This window comes from Chiloscyllium plagiosum, chromosome 32 (assembly GCF_004010195.1).
Source record: "Chiloscyllium plagiosum isolate BGI_BamShark_2017 chromosome 32, ASM401019v2, whole genome shotgun sequence".
NCBI lineage: Eukaryota > Metazoa > Chordata > Chondrichthyes > Orectolobiformes > Hemiscylliidae > Chiloscyllium > Chiloscyllium plagiosum.
Genome location: NC_057741.1, coordinates 2,469,875 through 2,489,854, shown reverse-complemented (window position 1 = coordinate 2,489,854; position 19,980 = coordinate 2,469,875). Strand labels below are relative to the sequence as shown.

Sequence of the window (19,980 nt, the reverse complement as noted above, 5' to 3'; positions counted from 1 at the left end):
CAGCCCAACGACCTGGATATTTTTCCTCCTACGTTGATTTTCCAGATCATCGATCTGTTCAGTCAAGACCTGGACCTGTTTATCAAGGGCCTGGATCCACCCTGCTGAGGACTCTACCTCAGTCTCCGATCCTGCAGTCCGCCGCTCAACCTCATCAACTTACTTCACGAGCCCTTCCAACTCCTCACGCTTTTGTAGGATGAACAAAGTCAGCTCCAGCCCCAATACGACTGTCTTCCATCAACTCCTTAATGATCCCTCGGATTGCTATAGGTTCTTCATCAATGTTCTGCTGTGCAGATACCTTATTCGCGGCTCGTGAAGGATCGGCAGCTGCATCTGCAGTCGCAGTAGTGGGCGCGCCCGATGCCTTCGGTGAGGGGCCATTGTGTTGGAGCTTGGCTGTATGCTTTCCTTCTCTCAGCCTCGTTCACTCAAAAAGAATTTACAGTAGAACCTCGACTGGCCGATCAACAACCATCTGAATCCCGGACTATCTGAACAAGATCTCAAGGCCCTGCAAAATCGGCACCAGGCAACCCAGCTTTCGGTTATCAGTTAAACGGCATTACAGCACGGATAACCGAGAGATGTTCGATAACTGGCAACTCTTGGTTAACCGACATTATGGTGTGCATTGCCAGATAATTGGGAAATGCTCGAACAACCAGCACTCATTACCGCTTGCTCCCGACCAGCTGAACGATCAATCCTTCAAACAAATCACTCCCCACCCAACTCGTTTGGACAATCGAGGCTCCACCGCAAATGAATTTAATTGGTTTCACAACTGTTTAACATCAACTTTCTCCAAAAGAAAAGGTAAGGTGGGGGTGTTATAATATCACTATGACTGGGCTGGGGTGCAGAGCTTAGCAAGGCAGATCTACTCAGATTGCCGCCATCTTGGATCCACCCATTCTTAAAACTTTTAATAATGGATTTTAGCATTTTGGTCATAACTGATCTACAATTCTGGTTTCTCTCAACTTACATATTTAAAAAAAAAAAGTGGGATTACACTAACTACTTTCCAACTAACTACAGGAATTGTTCCAGATCCCATAGAATCTGGACTGATGAGAATTAAATGCATCCATTATTTCTAGCACAGTTCAGGTGTAGACTAACCCAACAGTACAGTCCCTTCTCTCCCCATAACTGGTGCCAACAGCCCACGACCCAGAACCCACTTCTGCCATACCAGTCTTTGAACCATGCAAACATCTGAATTATGGGTCTAAATTCTGAAGATAGTGAAGAGCTATGGCATGCTAACAAACTGAGTTTGTATTACTGACCGAGATCATAAACAATGCATTATTGATGGATAGTTTGAAATTGAACTCTGGAAAAATTATTCTATTAGCACTGCTGTGACTAGTAGGAGAGAGGCTTGTACAAGTGTGGTTTATTGATGATAATCGGAGTTGTGAAACTCTGAAGTGGAAGCTGCTGTCAGATTGGATCTGGATTCCTATCTACTTGCATAAAGAACAGCACTGTGTAAAACTGTGTAGCTATGTAATGCCACCTGTTGCAGGATGTAGTTACATATGGTTGTATAAGACACATCTTTATTGCACTAAGTTAAATTTTCCTTTTTATTTGAAATGATTACTTCTCTGTTAATTCATATTTCTGTTGATTTTGCTTCATGCTCAAGTAAAAATTACAAAAAACTGATATGTTAATAGCAATTCCTTCAACTGATGAGGGGGTCATTCGATAAATTTGGTTACTTTGGTTTACCGCTTGCCAATTTAAGTTTGATCATCTCAACATCAAACAGGGGAAATAGTTCTCATCTGCCATTTAGAATTTGGACAGGAACCTGGTGATTTTTCATTCTTAGCCTGGCCTCTCACACTGAGGTCAAACATGTTTTTAGTATACTGATAGCAATGACTAAGTCAAAAACTCAAATAGGTAAACTATCCCACCACAGATATCATACTGGAGTGTTTGAACTTTGAGTAGTTACAATTCGAATAACTACTTGAAAAAGTGCACCATGTCAATCATATTTGAACTCACAGTCATAAGGTCATACAGCATGGAAACAGACCTTTTTACCTTTAGTCCAACCAGTCTATGCCAACTATCACCCTCAACTAAACTGGTCCCACATTCCATGCAGTAATGCATCCATGTTATTTCCTTCTTCAGCCGTCAAGCAACTTGAGCACAATGATTTTATCAATAGTGCAGTTGTTACCCAAGTTTTTGGGAGTTTCATTCCAACATTTGTGGTCATATCAGAATGACTTTTACACGTTACTGAGATATGCAAATGCAGTAGAAATAATAATTAATTACTAATGCATCCATATTCATGGTAGACAGAACATCATGAACTCAAATAGATTTTTACAGAATACTTCAAATTCAACAACTCGTCTACTAGGTGGTCACCTTTCTTCAAAGGCCTCTAATTTTCCCTGGTCACTGTATTCTGTAAAGTTGTTAGATGATTAATTGCATCTTATGATTCTACTAAAGTGCAATTTCTTTTCTCTTCCCATGATGAAAATCCCTTGGATAATAATCCAGTTATTTGTACCCATTCTTTTTTATTGGTAAATTTATGGAACACAGAGATTCAAGAAATGCTGGTTGGCAACATTGAATTCTGTATAGGTAGTCTGACAAAGTGGCTCTTGAGAGGGAGTATCAAGGCCACATTGGCAAAAGTGAATAAATATAACTACTTGTAAGACTTAGTGAGATTTGATTACTCATTGTGTCATTAGTATCTGAGGGGGAAATGCTGAGAGATCTATGAGATCAATCTTTTTTGTATTTGCTGGTCAATGTGTGGTGTGGGAGGATCGGTCTACTAACCATAATTACCATATTAAATCTCAGTATTAGAAATACGCTACACACCAAATTCTTCTTTTCCATGGGAGATGGGGCATAGATCACCAAAAACATGATTACCATTGTAATATAAATCCCCTATCTACCATGAAGGATTGCATAATGTCACCTTTAAGTGAGTGAGAACAGATCAAGTCAGGAGCCAACCTCAATCCATGAATAATGAATCTGCACAAAATGAGAAGTGATGTACATATGTTCTAGATTGTTTTATTGCTGTTTGTTCAAAACCCTGGAATGTTGTTGCTTCACTCACATAGTTATTTCTCTGGATTTCTTACTTTGTCTACTTTGAAAACCTAAGCTACAGATTCCTACCCAAGTCATATCACCCAGGGCATCAATGTGGACTTCAACAGCTTTCTCAGTTCCCCTTCCCCCACCTCATCCTAGTTTCAAACTTCCAGCTCTGCACTGTCCCCTTGATTTATCTGGACTTGTCCGACCTGCCTAGCTCCTTTTCCACCTATCCACTCCACCCTCTCCTCCCTGACCTATCACCTTCATCTCCTCCCTCACTCACCTATTGTATTCTATGCTACTTTCTCCCCACCCCCACCCTCCTCTAGCTTATCTCTCCACGCTTCAGGCTCTCTGCCTTTATTCCTGATGAAGGGCTTTTGCCCGAAACGTCGATTTTGCTGCCCGTCGGATGCTGCCTGAATTGCTGTGCTCTTCCAGCACCACTGATCCAGAATCTGGTTTCCAGCATCTGCAGTCATTGTTTTTACCTCATAGAATTTGCAGTCTGTCCAGGAGTGTAACAAATCAAATTGCGGTTCAAGGAATCTCCTCTAAATGACATCTAAATAACTTGGTTTATCACGACAAATCTCGAGGTCATGGTTGATTTTCTTTCTACCAATATATTTTTTTCTTCCTTGATAAGACTTTTTCTTTGTATCAATTCTTATGCGCTCTGAACTTTACCATTTTTATGCCCTTTTTCTTTCCCTTTTATTCTTCTGAGAGGAAACCACAATCTTAAAATTTAAACTTTATCACAATTTTCTGTTCAAACTTGACTGTTGCTCCTTATTCTAATAAAGTTTACCATAACATATAATAATTAGGTCCAAACAGTGAACCTCTTGTGAACTTGGGAAGATAAATAAAAATTTGTTCAAATATGTTTATTTACTTTTCAATATTCATTGTACAGTACTTGGTCAGTTAAACTGAAAAGATTCATGCTCATCAATAGAACTAAATACTGTATGAGTGTTGGGTTCTCAGTCTAGTGCTTCTCAGTTTCCAGCAAAACGGAGCAGTGAAAAAAATGGAGGGATTGACTTATACATCAACTATAAAAACTGGGCTCTTCTGATGCAGTAGCAGGGTTCCCTTCTCTCTGCCAGAAGATCTGGGTTCAAGTTCCACCTGCTCCAGAAGTGTGTCAACTCTGAACAGGGCGATTAGAAAATATCTAAAAGTGAACGACTAGCATGATTGTGGATGGTCATTTTGAAATGCAACACGGACAGAACTCTAGTACTTCATAATAATGAATGTGAATAAATTATCTGTACAAAAACACCAGAACTAAAATGTTTGAAAATCTGTCCAATTCATTGTTCCCAGAATCTGCTAGAGTTTGGGCATAAACTCTCACAGATCTTTGAAACACAACCCATTGTACTTGATTCTTTGTGCACCATTCTAAGGTCTTGGTATGAGACTGACTGCTCATACAAGTAATAATAAAATGGCTGAACAAAGGAGTTGACTTCTACTCTGATTTTTTGGGAAGGATGTGGTTGCACTATAAACTGGGTCAACCCTTACATCATAATTTACAGTAAGAATTCAAGGTTTGCGTAAAGATTTGTAGCTTGGGTGCTGACACAGTATAGCAGCGCTTCACAGGAGGCTCCACAGCACTGATGGTATCACGAAGAAAGGGGACAAAACCAATTTCTCAGCTTGACAAACATACCCACAACAACTGCCACAGTAAGAATTTTGCATTGCACAAAGTAGGTCCCAAGCATATTGACTAAATCATTCCAGCTAAATCATTCAATGGAGATGTGTTGCTCCCCAGAGACTCATTTACAGCACAGAAGTAGGCCATTCAACCCACTGAGTTTGACCTTGATCACTGTGAAGGTGCTATGCTAACTTAGATTTTGTTTCCTAAATTATATTCCTCTTTACCTTTTTGTTCTTTGCTTTCTGTTTTCCACTTCCTGTTCTTTTTTACTTTTGTCAATTTTCTTTTTTTCTGTACCTGGCACATGTGAGCAAAAAGAGAGAGTGGGAGAGAGAGGGAGGGAAAAAGAGAGAGACACACATTACATACGAGGAGATTAAGGCTAACAAATAACCAAACTCACAACACACAACAAGTAAATCAGGGGAAGAAAGAGGTAGGGAGAAAGATAGTGAAAATAATGATGGCAAAAGCTGTAACTAACTTCAATTCTGTACATTAGAATCACGTACTGGAGAATATAACAATGTAAATGAGAGAAAAATCACAAGAATATGGCTTTGTGTGGGAATAATGGAAGGCAAAGACAGAATGTACCAAAGTGTTAAAGGTACTTGCGTACTTAAGCCACAAACATTTAAGTATGCCTGGAAGATAGCAATAGAGTGGGCCAAACATAGTTGAGGATAAGGATGCCATAGTTCATGCTGGGATGTCAAGGAAACAGAAGATATACGTTGCAAAGCACTTCGCAGCCTCCATTGATGGCGATTCTTATATTTCACAAGTCTACTGAAAGTTCCACATTTTTATTTACGGTTGCCTTGTTCTGGCAGAATTTAAATAAGTCAACTACTCTCAAGAATGTAAATACCGTTTCTATTCATTTCAGAAGAAGCCTTTGAAGAATAGAAAAGTCATTCACTGTTTTGATCTGTCTCATTTATTATAGCACCTACTCGCTTTCAGTGATGACGTGTATATCTGCCTCAGTAAATGTGTGCCCCTTTTGTAATACAAACATGTCTACTTCAATTGGTATATTTTTTTCATTTGCACAAGAGAATGTGCATGTCTATTGACCATTCCTACATAACACTGAAGACACTACAAATAATTTTAGATTTATAGATTCATACAGTGCAGGTAAGGTCTTTTGGCCCATCAAGTCTGCACTGACAGAACTACCACTAAAGGTGTGTTAATCCCAATTTCTTGCACTTGTCCATATCCTTGAATATTATGATACTTGAAGTGCTCATTGACATTTTTTTTAAAAAAGGTTGTAAGATTTCCAGCCTTGACTACCTTCCTGCGCAGTGCATTCCAGATTCTCACCACCCGCTGAGTGAAAATGTTTTTTTCCCAAACTGCCGCTGAATCTCCTGTTCCTTACACGAAAATGATGCCCTCTTGTAATCTTCTATACCTCAATCATGTCCCCCTCTCAGTCTTCTCTGCTTTAAAGAAAACAATCCAAGCCGATCTAGCCTCTCCTTACAGCTAATTTCTCCATTCCAGGCAAATTCCCGGTGAACCTCCTGTGTACCCCTCCAGTGCTATCACTTCCTGTTGTGAAGCAAACAGAACTGCACACAGTACTTCAGCTGTGGCCTAACTAAGGCTCCAACATTACCTCCTTGCTGTTATACTCTATGTCACGACCAATAAAAGCAAGCGTTCCATGTGAATAATTACCCCAAGATCCCATTTTTCCTCTAAGCTACCCAGTGACATGCAATTCATTAAATACTCCTTCATCTCGTTTCTTCTTCCAAAGTGCATCATCTCACACTTATCAGGGTTAAATACCATCTCTGTCCATCTGACCAACCCATCTATACCTTCCAGTAATCTACAACCAACTTCTTCATTACTAACAACTCTACCAATCTTGGTGTCGTCTGCAAATTTGCTTAATATTCTCTTCAAATTTTTATCTATATCATTTATGCATATAACAAAGGTCCCAATACTGATCCTTGAGGTACACTGCTGGACATCGGCCTCCAGTAACTTGAACAACCTTCTACCACTACCCTTTGTAGCCTATTACTAAGCTAGTTTCTGATCCATCTCACCAAGTCTTTCTCAATTCCACGTGGAATCCTGTCAAAAGGTTTGCTAAAATCCATATAGACTACACCAACTGAACTTCCCTCATTCATACACATGCTCACATTTTCAAAATATTCCAACAAATTTACTAGGCATGGCCTTCCTCTGACAAAGCCATGCTGACTACCCCTAATTAACGCATGCTTTTCCAGTATTAACTCACTCCTTCAGAATTTCCTCAAATAGTTTCCCTACCACTGCCATAAGACTCACCAGTCTGTAATTTTCTGGTTCATCTCTATCACCTTCCCTGAAATATGGAACTACTTTAGCTGTCCTCCAATGCTCTGGTACTTCCTCTGTGGCCAGAGAAGAATTAAAAATTGTGTCAGAGCCATGCAATTTCCTTCATCGCCTCCTACAGCAGCCTGGGATGCAATTCATCCAGGCAAGGGATTTGTCTATTTTTTAAGCGTGATATCACCTCCAATATATCGGACTGTGCAAGTTCCTTTTCCTGAATTCCACACTTATGTTCTCTTTTTCCAGAGTGAAGACTGAAGTATTCATTCAACAACCTTCCAACATCCTGCAGCTCACACACAGTTGCCCCCTTGGTCCCAACGCTTTCCTTCACTAACCTCTTCCCTTGAATACATCTATAAAACATCTTAGTATCATCTCTAATCCTGTTTGCTCTCTTACATGCTCTCTTTTTGTTCTTCTAAGTGCTTTCTTAAGTCCCCTCCTGTACTCCTTTAGGGCCACAGCTGAATTACTCCCTTATTTTCTTCCTTATCCAGCGCTGAATTGTCCTAGACATCTAGGGTTCTCTGAATTTTTGCACCTATATTTCCCTCTAAAGGGTACACGTTGGACCTGTACTCTACCCAGCTTCCTTCCCTACACTTACCTGCAAAGAGGTGCTCCCAGTCAATTCTGGTGAGATCCTGATCTATTCTAATAAAATGTGCCTTCTCCCAATTCAAAGCCATCTTTTGTAGGCCATCTTTTTCCTTGTCCAGAACAAATTTGAACTCTACCGTGTTGTGGTTACTATCGCCAAAATGTCCGCACACAGCTGCATCAAACAGCTTCTTTCCCCAGATCTAAATCCAGCACTGCACCGTCTCTCATTGGGCCTTCTACGATTTGGTACAAAAAAAACACCCCTGGATACATTTCAAGAAATCTGAACCCTCTAAACCCTTAACATTATGACTTTCCCGATTTGTGGTGGTGGAGAGTTATTTTTCAGACTGGAGGCCTATGATCAGCGGTGTTCCACAGGGAACGGTACTGGGTTCACTTTTGCTTGTCATTTATTTAATGATTTGGATGAGCATATAGGAGGCATGGTTATTAAGTTTGCAGATCATACAAAAATTGGTGATATGGTGGACAGTGAAGAAGATTATTGAAGATTACAGAGAGATCTTGATCAATTGAGTCAACGGGCTGAGGAGTGGCAGAGTTTAATTTGGATAAATGTAACGCATTGCATTTTGGTAAAACAAACAAGGACAGAACAACACTAGGACACCACTATGTTTTGAAATTTGTGTATTAGACAGGATGGTTAAGAAGGTGTTTAGCACATTGCTCAGCCTTCATTATTCAGACCTTTGACTATAGGAGTTAGGATGACATGTTGAGGTTGTACAGGACATTGATGAGGCCTTTTCTGGAGTTCTGGTCACCCTGCTATAGGAAGGATATTATTAATTTGGAGAGGGTTCAGAAAGGATTTTCCAGGATGCTGCTGGGAATGGAGGGTTTGAATTATAAGAGTAGACCGGAGTGGCTGGGACTTTTTCTACAAGCGTAGGAGATCGGGGGATGACCTTATAGAGTTTGATAAAATCATGAGGGGCATAAAGGAGGTGAATAGCAAGGGTCTTTTCCATAAGATGGAGGTGATTCAAAACTCGGGAACATATATTCAAGGTGGGATGAGAAAGTTTTAGAAAGGATATGAGGGACAACATTTTTGAAAAGTGAAATGAGAATGAGGTGGATGAAGGTACAGTTTATAATATTTAAAAGACATTTGGATAAATACACGAATAGGAAAGGTTTGGAGGGATACGGTCCAAATGCAGGCAAGTGGCACTAGTTTTATTTGGAATCATAGTGGGCTTAGACTAGTTGGACCGAAATATTTGTTTCTATGCTATGTGGCTCTAAAGTTTATGTTGAGAAACATGAAAATCCCTAATATAATTACTCAATTATTACTCCTCCACACCACTGTGACCTGTCTACATATTTGCTCCTCTATTTCCCGCTGATATTTTGGGAGCCTATAGTACACTCCCAGTAAAGTGGCAACCCCTAAACATTCTTAAGTTCTACCCACAAAGCCTCATTTGAGGACCACTCCAAGATATCATCTCTTCTTATTGCAGTAATTGACTCCTTAATTAATTGTTCTACGCTACCAGCCTTTTTACACTTTCCACTGTCTCAGAATCACAGATACACTACACTTGATTTCTGAAAACTAAGTATGAATAAAGAACATCAGCTAATTTCCATAATTCTAAACTGAGTTCCAGAATTAGTTGAAATTGTGTGGATTAATAGGCCATAAAGACATAAGAAAAAAAACAGTATAAAAATGAAAACTTGCATGCTTAATCTTTTAGGACATATCCTTAGGAGTAAGAATAGGCCATTAAATCTTCACCCCTGCTCCACAGTTCAATAAGATTGTTCTGCTTGTGCATTCAATTTCACTTTCTCGTCTGCACCTCCTCCCCTTACCTGAATTTATAATTGTTCTTTTTTAAACCATTGCCCTGAGTTCTAGACTCACTCCTCCACTGGAGGAAACATCATTCTGGTATCCCACCCTCCCACTCTGACAAGTTGGGTCAGGATCTTGTTTCAATACGGTCATCCTTTATTCTTCTAAACTCCAATGGCCTAACTTGTTTAACCATTCTTCAGATGACATGCCCTTTAACCCTGAAAGGAGTTTGGTGAACCTTCTCTGCAATGCTTCTATCTTTTTCCAAATTAAAATCAAGCTTTTCAAAGTAGTCCAGATATGGTCTCATGTGGTTTCTGTACAGCCATGGCAGAAGTTTTCTATGTTTGTGGTTCACTAGAACCATAATAGAACACAAGATAGATGGAGGGTAAAGTAGAACAGGGAACACTTTATTGTGCATCCTCTCCCTCCACAGTCAGTGTTAGACCACCTCTCCTAGCTCTCACCCCAGTCATCCAACCCACATTATTTAAAGTTAAAAATCACACAACACCAGGTTATAGTCCAACAGGTTTAATTGGAAGCACACTAGCTTTCGGAGCGACGCTCCTTCCTCAGGTGATTGAAGGAGCGTCACTCCGAAAGCTAGTGTGCTTCCAATTAAACCTGTTGGACTATAACCTGGTGTTGTGTGATTTTTAACTTTGTACACCCCAGTCCAACACCGGCATCTCCGAATCATCACATTATTTAAGGGCAACACACACCTAACTACATAAACAACCTTCTATTTTTCATGGCAACATTTGTCCTTCATATGTCAGAACAAACAGATCTATCTGTTTCACTGAGGTCTGAAAACTCTCATTCAACCTAGCCTAATCATTATGTAAAATTATGTACAACTTACGAGCAATTTTCAGTAAACAATAGCCCCACAGAATGAATTACCATAATGAGTTGCCTCCAATTTCTCTTCCATTGTCAGAATGACATAACAACTATAAACAATGAAAGTATTTGTAAATCTGGCACAAAACAAATGGGAATGCTCCACCAAACAATATCCTTGATATTCCCCAATGCACAATCAGAAACTGGAACAGATGGTAATCAGAACATGAATGCTGTTGCGATGCCTTGTGAAGCTCCAACTGGCCAATTAGATTTAATAATGGCACACCTGAAAGTAACTAATTTTTGTGGCTCATGTTAGTATCTACACCTCTACACATGTAAAAATACCAATGATCACTTGCCATTGCAACAACCATTTAACTATGCTCCTGCTATGATTAACCTATAGGATTCATTTGTACCTAAATAGAAAAAGGGCTCTTGTGGAGCAGTGGATGTGTCCCAAGCACTGGACCAGAAGGTCTGGATTCAAGTCCCATCAGACCCAGATATATTATAACATGGCACGAGTAGTTATTAGACCTGCGAACTAGACAGCTTTAGTTGCATTAGAAAAAACAAAATTAAATCTCATTTGAACAGATCGGATTAATTGAAAATAAAGTATTTGCAAATACAAACATGGTGTCTTGTGGAAGTATAATTCATTGTACAAATCAGTGATTGAAAGCTAATTTCAGAGATGGCATCATGAATTTTTTCAATTACTGTAGAAACCAATTTGGTTCACTAATGTCTTTTAAGGAAATCTCTCACCCTTATCTCATCTGGCCTACATATGACTCAAACCCACAGCAACATGGTTGACTCTTAACTGACGTCTACATTGACCAAGCAGCACACTGTGAACCAGGGAAAATAGGGACGGGCAACAAATCCTGGTCTTGTCCAGGGACACCTGGTCTGCTTGCACCTACCATCTTTTGTGTAAAACACCTTTTCTCAGATATCTCCTTTAAAACTTTCTCCCTCTTGCCTTAAACCTATGCCCCTAGTATCTGACATTTCCATCTTGAAAAAAATGCCTCTTATAATTTTATAAGTCTATTGCAAAGAATTGTTGGGTAATTATTCCTGATATCTTGGTTTTTATCCCTTAATTGACATCATAATAACAAATTATCCATTGTCACATAATATTTTAGGAGATACAGACCATGTGCAGACAGATAGGATTAGTTTAGAATGGCATCATGATCAGCACAGACAGAAGAGCCTATTCCAAGCTGTTCTGTTCTATGTTTCATAAAAGAAAAATAAATGAAGAGCAAAGGGTAAAGGTCCAGATTCTCATTTCCAGATTCTTCATGCACAGAGGCAGGAAAAAATTTTAAAATAGCTGTTCACATTGCCAGCAGCAGTTGTGGAAGCAAGGTAATTGGGGACATTTAAGAGACTGCATATGGTCACAGAAATTTGAGGGTGCATACATGAGGATCAATGGTCGGCACAACATCGTGAGCTGAAGGGCCTGTTCTGTGCTGTATTGTTCTATGTTCTATTTCTAATTCTCATTTTGCGTAAATCGGTTAGAACGATATTTTGGTGAGTGACCTTAGAAGAGCTGAGGAGGTTGTCAGTTCCAAAACTGGATTGTCTTGAGGCTCTAGTACTGTAGCCCCAGATTAAACTAAAATAAATGATTCCTCCAGCTCTCACCCCTCCCTCATTCATGCACCATTTGGGCCACCAAACGCACACTAACTAGCCCCTATATCATCCAACATGCATATCTACCTGTCACCCATGGCCCTGATACCCCATATCTGAACACAGTATCTATGTCCACCCATCATCTTTCCCCACTTCACCTACCTTGCCAACTTAAACTAGTGTCCACAAATAACAATGTACACAGAGAAAAAGTACTATCAATAAAGGAAATTCTAAGTGCACTCATTGGTAAAGCCTTGATTTGTTAATAGGTCTAGACAAACTGGACAGTCAATTTACGTACACTTTATACATAATTTTCTCCATAGTTAATAATCTCAAAAGACACCTGATTATATCTATAAAGAATTTATGAAACCCCCATCAAAAAAGGATCCTTGGACTACCCCTGTAAAAGATCTGGGTTCACCCTCAGCTTCAAAAGATCCTTAACTCTCCACCCTCCAAGGGGTCCAGGAAGCATACTCAGAATTGTCTCAAAGGCTATCCAACACACACAAACTGAGAACAAACCTGCTCTTACCTAGTCTAATATCCATAGTCTAGGTTCCAGACACCAGGAAATCCATAATATCATTTCAGTGGAGGCAGGTGACCATTGTAAGTCCAGTCTCCATGAAATGTGCTGTAGTGCTACATTACAATGAAAATCTGGGCCTAAGTGTTAGCAGAATATCAAAAACTGGTTGAAACTAATGAAGACATTTTCAAAAATCTTAATTTTAGGAATTGAGATATTTAGATATACATTGCTTGAGCATTTCCATCATGGCAAAATGATTGGAATGTATTATTAGCGAACTCTTAATACTGCACTTAGAAAATCATCACGATTAGAATGAATCAACTTTATTTTACAAAAAACACCTATCTGATAAATTTATAAAGGTTCATTTGGGCTGAATTTAGTAGGGTTAGGTAGATAAAGGAAAATCCATATATAGTATATTTGAATTTCCAGAAGACATTTGATAAGCTGTCAGATAAGATTATTGTACAAGATAGAGTTAGGGATGATATTATGGATAGAAAACTGGTTAAAAGAAAGAAAGGAAGGAAACAGTAAGCATAAATGTGGCATTTCTAAGTTAGCAGACTGTGACTAGTGGAGTGCTACAAGGAACAGTGCTCAGCTACTTACAGTCAGTAATAATGACTTAGAAGAAAAGCTTGCTGATGATGTAAAGCCATGTAGGAATGTAAACTATAAGGAGGACACAAAGTGGCTACAAAAATCAGTTTAAGTGTGTGAGTAACAAGGTGAGAAATGTAGTTACTAACCTTGCCACAATCATAATAATAGAAAAGCACAATTTATTTTAAAGACATGGAACTTGTAAGTGCTGATGGTCAGAGAAACTTGTGTGTACTCAAAAAGGGAACACAAACATTATTATGCAGGTATAGGAAGTAATTAGGAAAGCAAATGGCATTTTGGCTTTTATTGTATGGGGACTGGAGTACAAGGATAAAGTAATCATGTTGAATTGTAACAGGCTTTGTTGAGACCACACCTGTAATACTATGTGGACTTTTGGTCTTCACTTTCAAGGAAGGAGATACATGCATTGAAGGCAGTACATCAAAGGTTGACTAGAGTGTTCCTCAGGCTGAAAACGATTATGTAAAGATGAGAAGTTGAGTAAACGGAGTCCACACTCTCATTATGAAGGTGGCTAACAGGGTAGATACCAAGATGTTGCTTCCTAGCTGGTAAATATAGAACAATGGAGTATGAATTTAGGAAAAGGGGCTGATCATTCAGATTGATGGGAGGAGAAATTTATTCACTCAAAAGACTGCAAAGCCTTGGATTTCTCTGCCCCAGCAAGTGTATCAGTTAATATTTTAGAATTGATAGATAGATTTTTGGTCATGCATGGAATCAAGGGATAAAGATAATCTGCGGGAAAATGGAGTTGAAACCCAAGACCATCCATGATCATACTTTGATGATGAAGCCAGCTACCCAGTTGTGTGGATCTCCTATTCTTTTTATATCAAGAAATGTAAATTTCTGACAAGCATTTTTTCAATCAAGTAATGTAAATTTCTAACAAGTGCCAAGTGCCCTGGCACTTAAAAATATTTCTGTATTCATAACTGAATGATAGCACATTTCCCTTAGTCCATAAAGCAGTCCCAACATAAATTGTGTACATATGATTACATAAATTCATAACTGATTGAAAATAATAAGCTGACACTTACCATCCTCATCATCCTCAGATGGAGAACCCTGGGACTGTAGATGAACTAATCTAGGGTCTGACTCATTTGGTTTGTGCCATTGAGGCCGGCTAAGAGGCCTGACCTGTGAGTGACTGATTGTATGTGCAGTTGGACTTTGAACAGTCGAGAGTCCATGGGGATCACATGGCCTTGCCACAAACTGTGATCTTTGTAGTGCTACATTATAATCTGGAGGTTTCATGCCTGGATGTCGATGAGCTTCTTGAAAGTCCGCAATGGGAATTCCAACATACCCTGGAGGAGTTGGTGGCGGTTCTCGATATCTGCCCTCTTTACGCACTGTAGTAATACAATACACTACCATTAGAGATGTTTAATGATTAAAGAGACATACAATTAAGTCAATAACTGAAATCGGATCTATCGAAAAACACAAAACAAAATGCTGTTCTGAAAGAAATTAGATGATTTTAATTTTAAAAAGGATATAATCTAGGAGTATAACAAAGAGGTTGGGCCTTTTGAGAAAGGATTATTGATATTGAGGGCAGAAAAATAAAAATGATGGTCGGGTTAGGTGTGTGCAAACATTATCAATATTATTATATTCACTAAATAGCAACCAATGTTTCAAAGTTGGATTATTTCTAAACTTTAACTGAATGAAAAAACTCTCCGATTCTGGTACAACTTTGTTCAAGAATCTTATGAAATGTCCATGACAAACTCACTAGTAAAATAAAGTTACTGTATAATCTAATTTGAGACTGATTTAATTCACCAAGTTGATTATTAATACTTCAAAATAAAAACAAGCAGAAAGTAGTATGTGGATCATTGAATCTAAATTATGTTGAACTAACTCGGCATTAAAAATATCAGAAGATTGTACTTGGATATCGATTACCTAGTATTTGAAGACAATTTTATTAATATGTCTTACAGTATAGAATGCTAATTAGTGATCTAGTATATTGTAGAGTGGAGTGGAAGGCTATTAGGATTTGTTTCTTACCATGTGATTTAGTGTATATCATTTCTGAGTTCAGAAGACAGTGATTGACAACACTGGGGCTGGGAACAGAGGGTATTTTTGGGTGTCGTATATTGCATTGGAAGTGAACAGGCAAAAGCATACTTTATACAAAAGATTTTGAATAAATTCAAGTTCTATTTCCTTTATTTTGTGGCACAGATCTTCCTGGCAACTTTTATCACCATTTCATTTCCATGTGCATAAAAGACCCAATCAGTAATGTTAACTATTAATGAGATTAGTAGTGATTTTTAAACTTGGATAATCCACACTAATAAAACATGTACAAAAAAATTTACAAAGACTTCTTTTAGCCAATTGCTGTACCATAAAAAAAATATTTGTAGCAATTGATATTTTGAATGTGTTAGGTTTTTCTTTTTACAACTGATTTCTCTTCATCACTGAATACAAGCTAAAACTTCCAGGGGCACAGAAAATGAAGTGCTATCCAGGGGTTCTTTCTTCTATAGACTAGCATCAAATGACACCATAGAGAAATGTAAAATGGATGTTGCAAGATTAGAAAAGTGGAAGAGTAAATTTAAAGACATGAATACCGCTTTCACTAAAATTTAAAGCAATATTTTTTCCCCCTTGAATCCATCAGCATGGCTCTCCATTGAAAAGAACCAAGACCCCTTTTCTTGGTAAAGACCGTGAACATGGCAAGTACAAAATGGAGACGATTCATGTACTCTTTTCTTGTGTACCTCCTGGAAGCCAGATCAACAACAACAATAACAACAATGCACTGGGAAATAGTGAGACATGGAGAATGGGAAATCTGAAACCAAATTTTCATTTCAAGTTGAAAAATATCTCATTGTAATTTCTAGAAATTAATAACACCTAATGAAAAATAACAATCTCATTAGATAATGCTTTCGTCCAAATCTGATGGAAGGGGAACATAAACACTAACACAGATCAGCTACGCTGAATGTCTTATTTCTGTTACATATTCTGTGCAACACTTACCAATGAGACCTTTCGCTGTTGATGAAGACACTGCTATGTGAGAAGGTCTAACATTCTGCTTTGGATCATCTGTAGCTAACGCTGGACTGCTTCCTTCAGAGTCAACAGCTACGTCCTTTCCACCTCTCCGTTTTATTGTTCCAGTGTCACCTTCAGAATCATCTGCCCAATAGCCTGTTGTTGATGCCCAACTATTTCTGGACTGAGCATGATCAATGCCATCTCTATGCTGGTTCTGCCTGATCAATTTTGTGCCATGTTCAGAGAATTTGGTTCGATCCGTTTGGCTACCCAAAGCCCACATAGTTGTTAGTCCTGTTCCCTCAGCAGAGCTCTCATAATGAAGATTTCCCAAACTACTGAGCGTCTCCCAACTTTTCTGGTGTTGAATTGTTTGGATGTTATCGTGAGATCCGCTTGAACAAGAAGTCCAGCTTCCTCGACCACTGTCTGCTGCATCAAGAGAAGTTCGGTCTCCCTGGTCCTGGGTTAACTCCTCCATACTCGGTGACGACAGCACTGCCTCTCCTGCATACAGACTTCCTCTGCTCTCAGTGCATGTTGGAGTGTAATTACTAAACAAGAGAAAGCATTGATTTAAATGTTGGCAAAAAAAGGCCCACACTTTTTGGTCAGCAGAACAGTGACATCATTTGCCACTGACTATGTGGAAAGTAGTCTAAAAAGGCCTAGCTATGGAAAAAAATGTAATCTTTCTTAACATTAATTTAGTTCTGGTCCAGTAAAAGAAATAACCGACCAGAGTCATTAGCCAATAACACTGGAGAATTGTCACAGGCTGTGAACCAGGAATTTAAAAGTGCCAATTATCCTTTACATTTTAGTCATTTTACAGGAAGCAATATAAAGCTTGCAGCACGTATATGGATTAAGATAGAACTATCATAATATACCTTAAAATGAATCATTCTAATCAGAATTGTATATTTTGAGAGTCGTAGAAAACATTGAAGCTCCACATTTATGAAATTAACTTTTCAGATCTAGAGGAACAGCCCATTGGTAATTATTATTAAAGACCCAATTAAGCTTCATTCAACAAGATGTAACTTTCTCAAGGGCTTTTCAGATGGAGTTTAATGTTTTAGCTCAGATTTCCAGCATTCACAATATTTTGCTTTTATCAAATTTTACAGAGTTCAATAATAGAAAGAAATAATCACATAGCTCCTGATTAAACTTCAATTACTATAGTAGCATCGGCATCAAGAATGGCAGGAGATATTTAGATCATAATTCCAAAATTACAGGCTTCCATACCTAACTCAAAGGAATACAGGATTCTGAAACAGGAACAGGCCATTCACTCTTTTGGACTTCTCTGCAACTGAAGATGATCATGGCTGATCTGATTTCAATGTCACTTTTCTGTCTGTCCCCCCATAACTCTCAAATCTGTTGGTCTATTAAATATCTAACTCTGCTTTGAATAACTTCAAAGATGTAGTGTCCATTGTTTTCTGTGGAAGAGATTAATGACTATCAGAGGAAAAATATCTTCTTACCTGTGACTTAAAAGGAAGAACCTCTTAATCTTAATGCTTTGAATAACTTCAAAGATGTAGTGTCCATTGTTTTCTGTGGAAGAGAATTCCACAGATTAATGACTATCAGAGGAAAAATATCTTCTTACCTGTGACTTAAAAGGAAGAACTTCTTAATCTTAAATGGTGTCCCTTGGTTTTGGCTTCCCCCACAGCAGAAACCTCCTCAGTATCTTCAATGATATCACCTCTCAAACTTCTAAACCCTAAACAAACTGAGTGAATGTCCTCTGACCTGCTTCAAATGTAATGATATCATTTTCAAGTAAGGAGAGCAAAACTGTACATAATACTCTCGATATGGTCTCACAAATGCCCCGTACAAAAAATATCTTTTTCTATATTCCATTCTCCTTCCAATAAACGCGAACATTACAATTGACTTTCTAATCACTTTCTCTACAGAGTCAGAGATCCCTCTGGCCCAACACATCTGCACCAGTCAAAAATAACTGCCTAACTATTCTAATTGCAGCATTTGTCCCCCCGACTTTGTATGTTTCGGCACTGCAAGTGCACATTAAATACTTCTTAAATGTTATGAAGGCTTCTGCCCCTATCACCCTTACAGGTAGTAAATTCTAGATTCCTACCACCCTTTGGTTGAAAAAGATTTTCCTCACATCTCCTGTAAACCTGGTCACTTATTTTAAATCCAGGTCCCCTGGATATTGATCCTTTCATCAAGAAGAAAAATCTTCTTCCTGTTTACCTTATTCATGCCCTCAATTTTTTCCATCTCAATCATGTCCCCTCTCGATCTCCTCTGCTTGAAGGAAAACAACTCCAGCCTGTCCAATCTTTCTTCATAGCTGAAATTCTTCAGCCTAAGTAGCTTCCTGGTAAACCTCCTCTGTGGTCTCTCCAATACTATTACGTCTCTTTTATAATGTGGATCCCAAAAGTGTACTCAATATATTAATTGCACATTTTATGCAGTTCCAGGATAACCTCCCTACTCTTAAACTGTATACCTTGGCTAATAGAGGTAAATATACCATATACTTAACCATTTTATCCACCTATGATGAGGGATCGGTCATCTAAAGATCCCTCTAATCCTTGTTATTTTCATAGCATTCACCAGGTAGCCCCTTGCATTGTTTGTCATGCTCAAGTGCATCACCTCACATTTATCCAGACTGAATTCCATTTATCCCTGATTAACCAATCAGTCCGGCCTGTCTATATTCTCTTGTAGTCGAAGGCTATCTTCCTCACCATTTACCACATTGTTACATAAATCTAATCAATTGTGCAGCAATTCTCTATACCAATCACAATTTAAATACTGCTTTCCTATTCTTCCACACAAAGTGGATTAGTGCACATTTTCCCACATTACAGGTATATAATTCAACCAAGTTCTTGACCACTCACTTATCTATATCCTTTTGCAAACACCATCACCTCTAGACAATTTGAACTTAGTGTCCTATTTATCTTGGTATCTTCTGCAAAGTTAGCTACCACACATACACTCAAACCATTGGTGCTGGGAAAGGAAAGAGAGAAAGATGAAGGGACTTGAATGCTGAACAATGCTAACCGGGGTCTAGAGGTCAATAAGAAATCAGGTGGGATCGATTTATAAATATCTTGGAAGCTAGTTTAGGTTGTGTGCCAGTCTATACAAAAAGAAACTGGAAATATTCTACTGCTCAGGCAGCATCTATCGAGAGAAACAGACTTAATACTTCTGTTTGAGATAATCTGTCAGGCCAGCATTTTTCATTTCATCCACAGTATTTTCTTTTGTATATGTGTTTCAGCTGAAGTTAAATACAAGAAGCCCTTGATAATTTCATACTAATTAGATCTTTTATTGCATTTACAAAATGAGAATTAACTGGAGTTCACTAATTCTCCGATACAATTATTTAAAAAAAATGCAATTGTGGTTGCTGGATTCAAGGTGCAAAATCATAGAGTCACAATTATACAGCACGGAAGCAGACTCTGGTCCAACTTGTCCATGCCGATCAAGTTTCCCAAACTAAACTAGTCCCATACCCCTCTAAAC

At 38.5% G+C, this 19,980-nt stretch overlaps 1 protein-coding gene across 7 annotated transcripts in view; it reads right to left on the bottom strand.

The window, feature by feature from the left end:
- Positions 1-19,980, bottom strand: part of rapgef2b (Rap guanine nucleotide exchange factor 2b) — a 386,293-nt gene that overhangs the window by 23,053 nt on the left and 343,260 nt on the right. For all 7 annotated transcript variants that reach the window (XM_043674010.1, XM_043674011.1, XM_043674017.1 and 4 more), the window contains 3 exons: positions 16,393-16,967; positions 14,394-14,714; positions 5,041-5,113 (listed from right to left, as the gene is read on the bottom strand). In XM_043674010.1, coding sequence (XP_043529945.1) covers positions 5,041-5,113; positions 14,394-14,714; positions 16,393-16,967 — 969 coding nt within the window. The remainder of the gene's footprint in view (positions 1-5,040; positions 5,114-14,393; positions 14,715-16,392; positions 16,968-19,980) is intronic.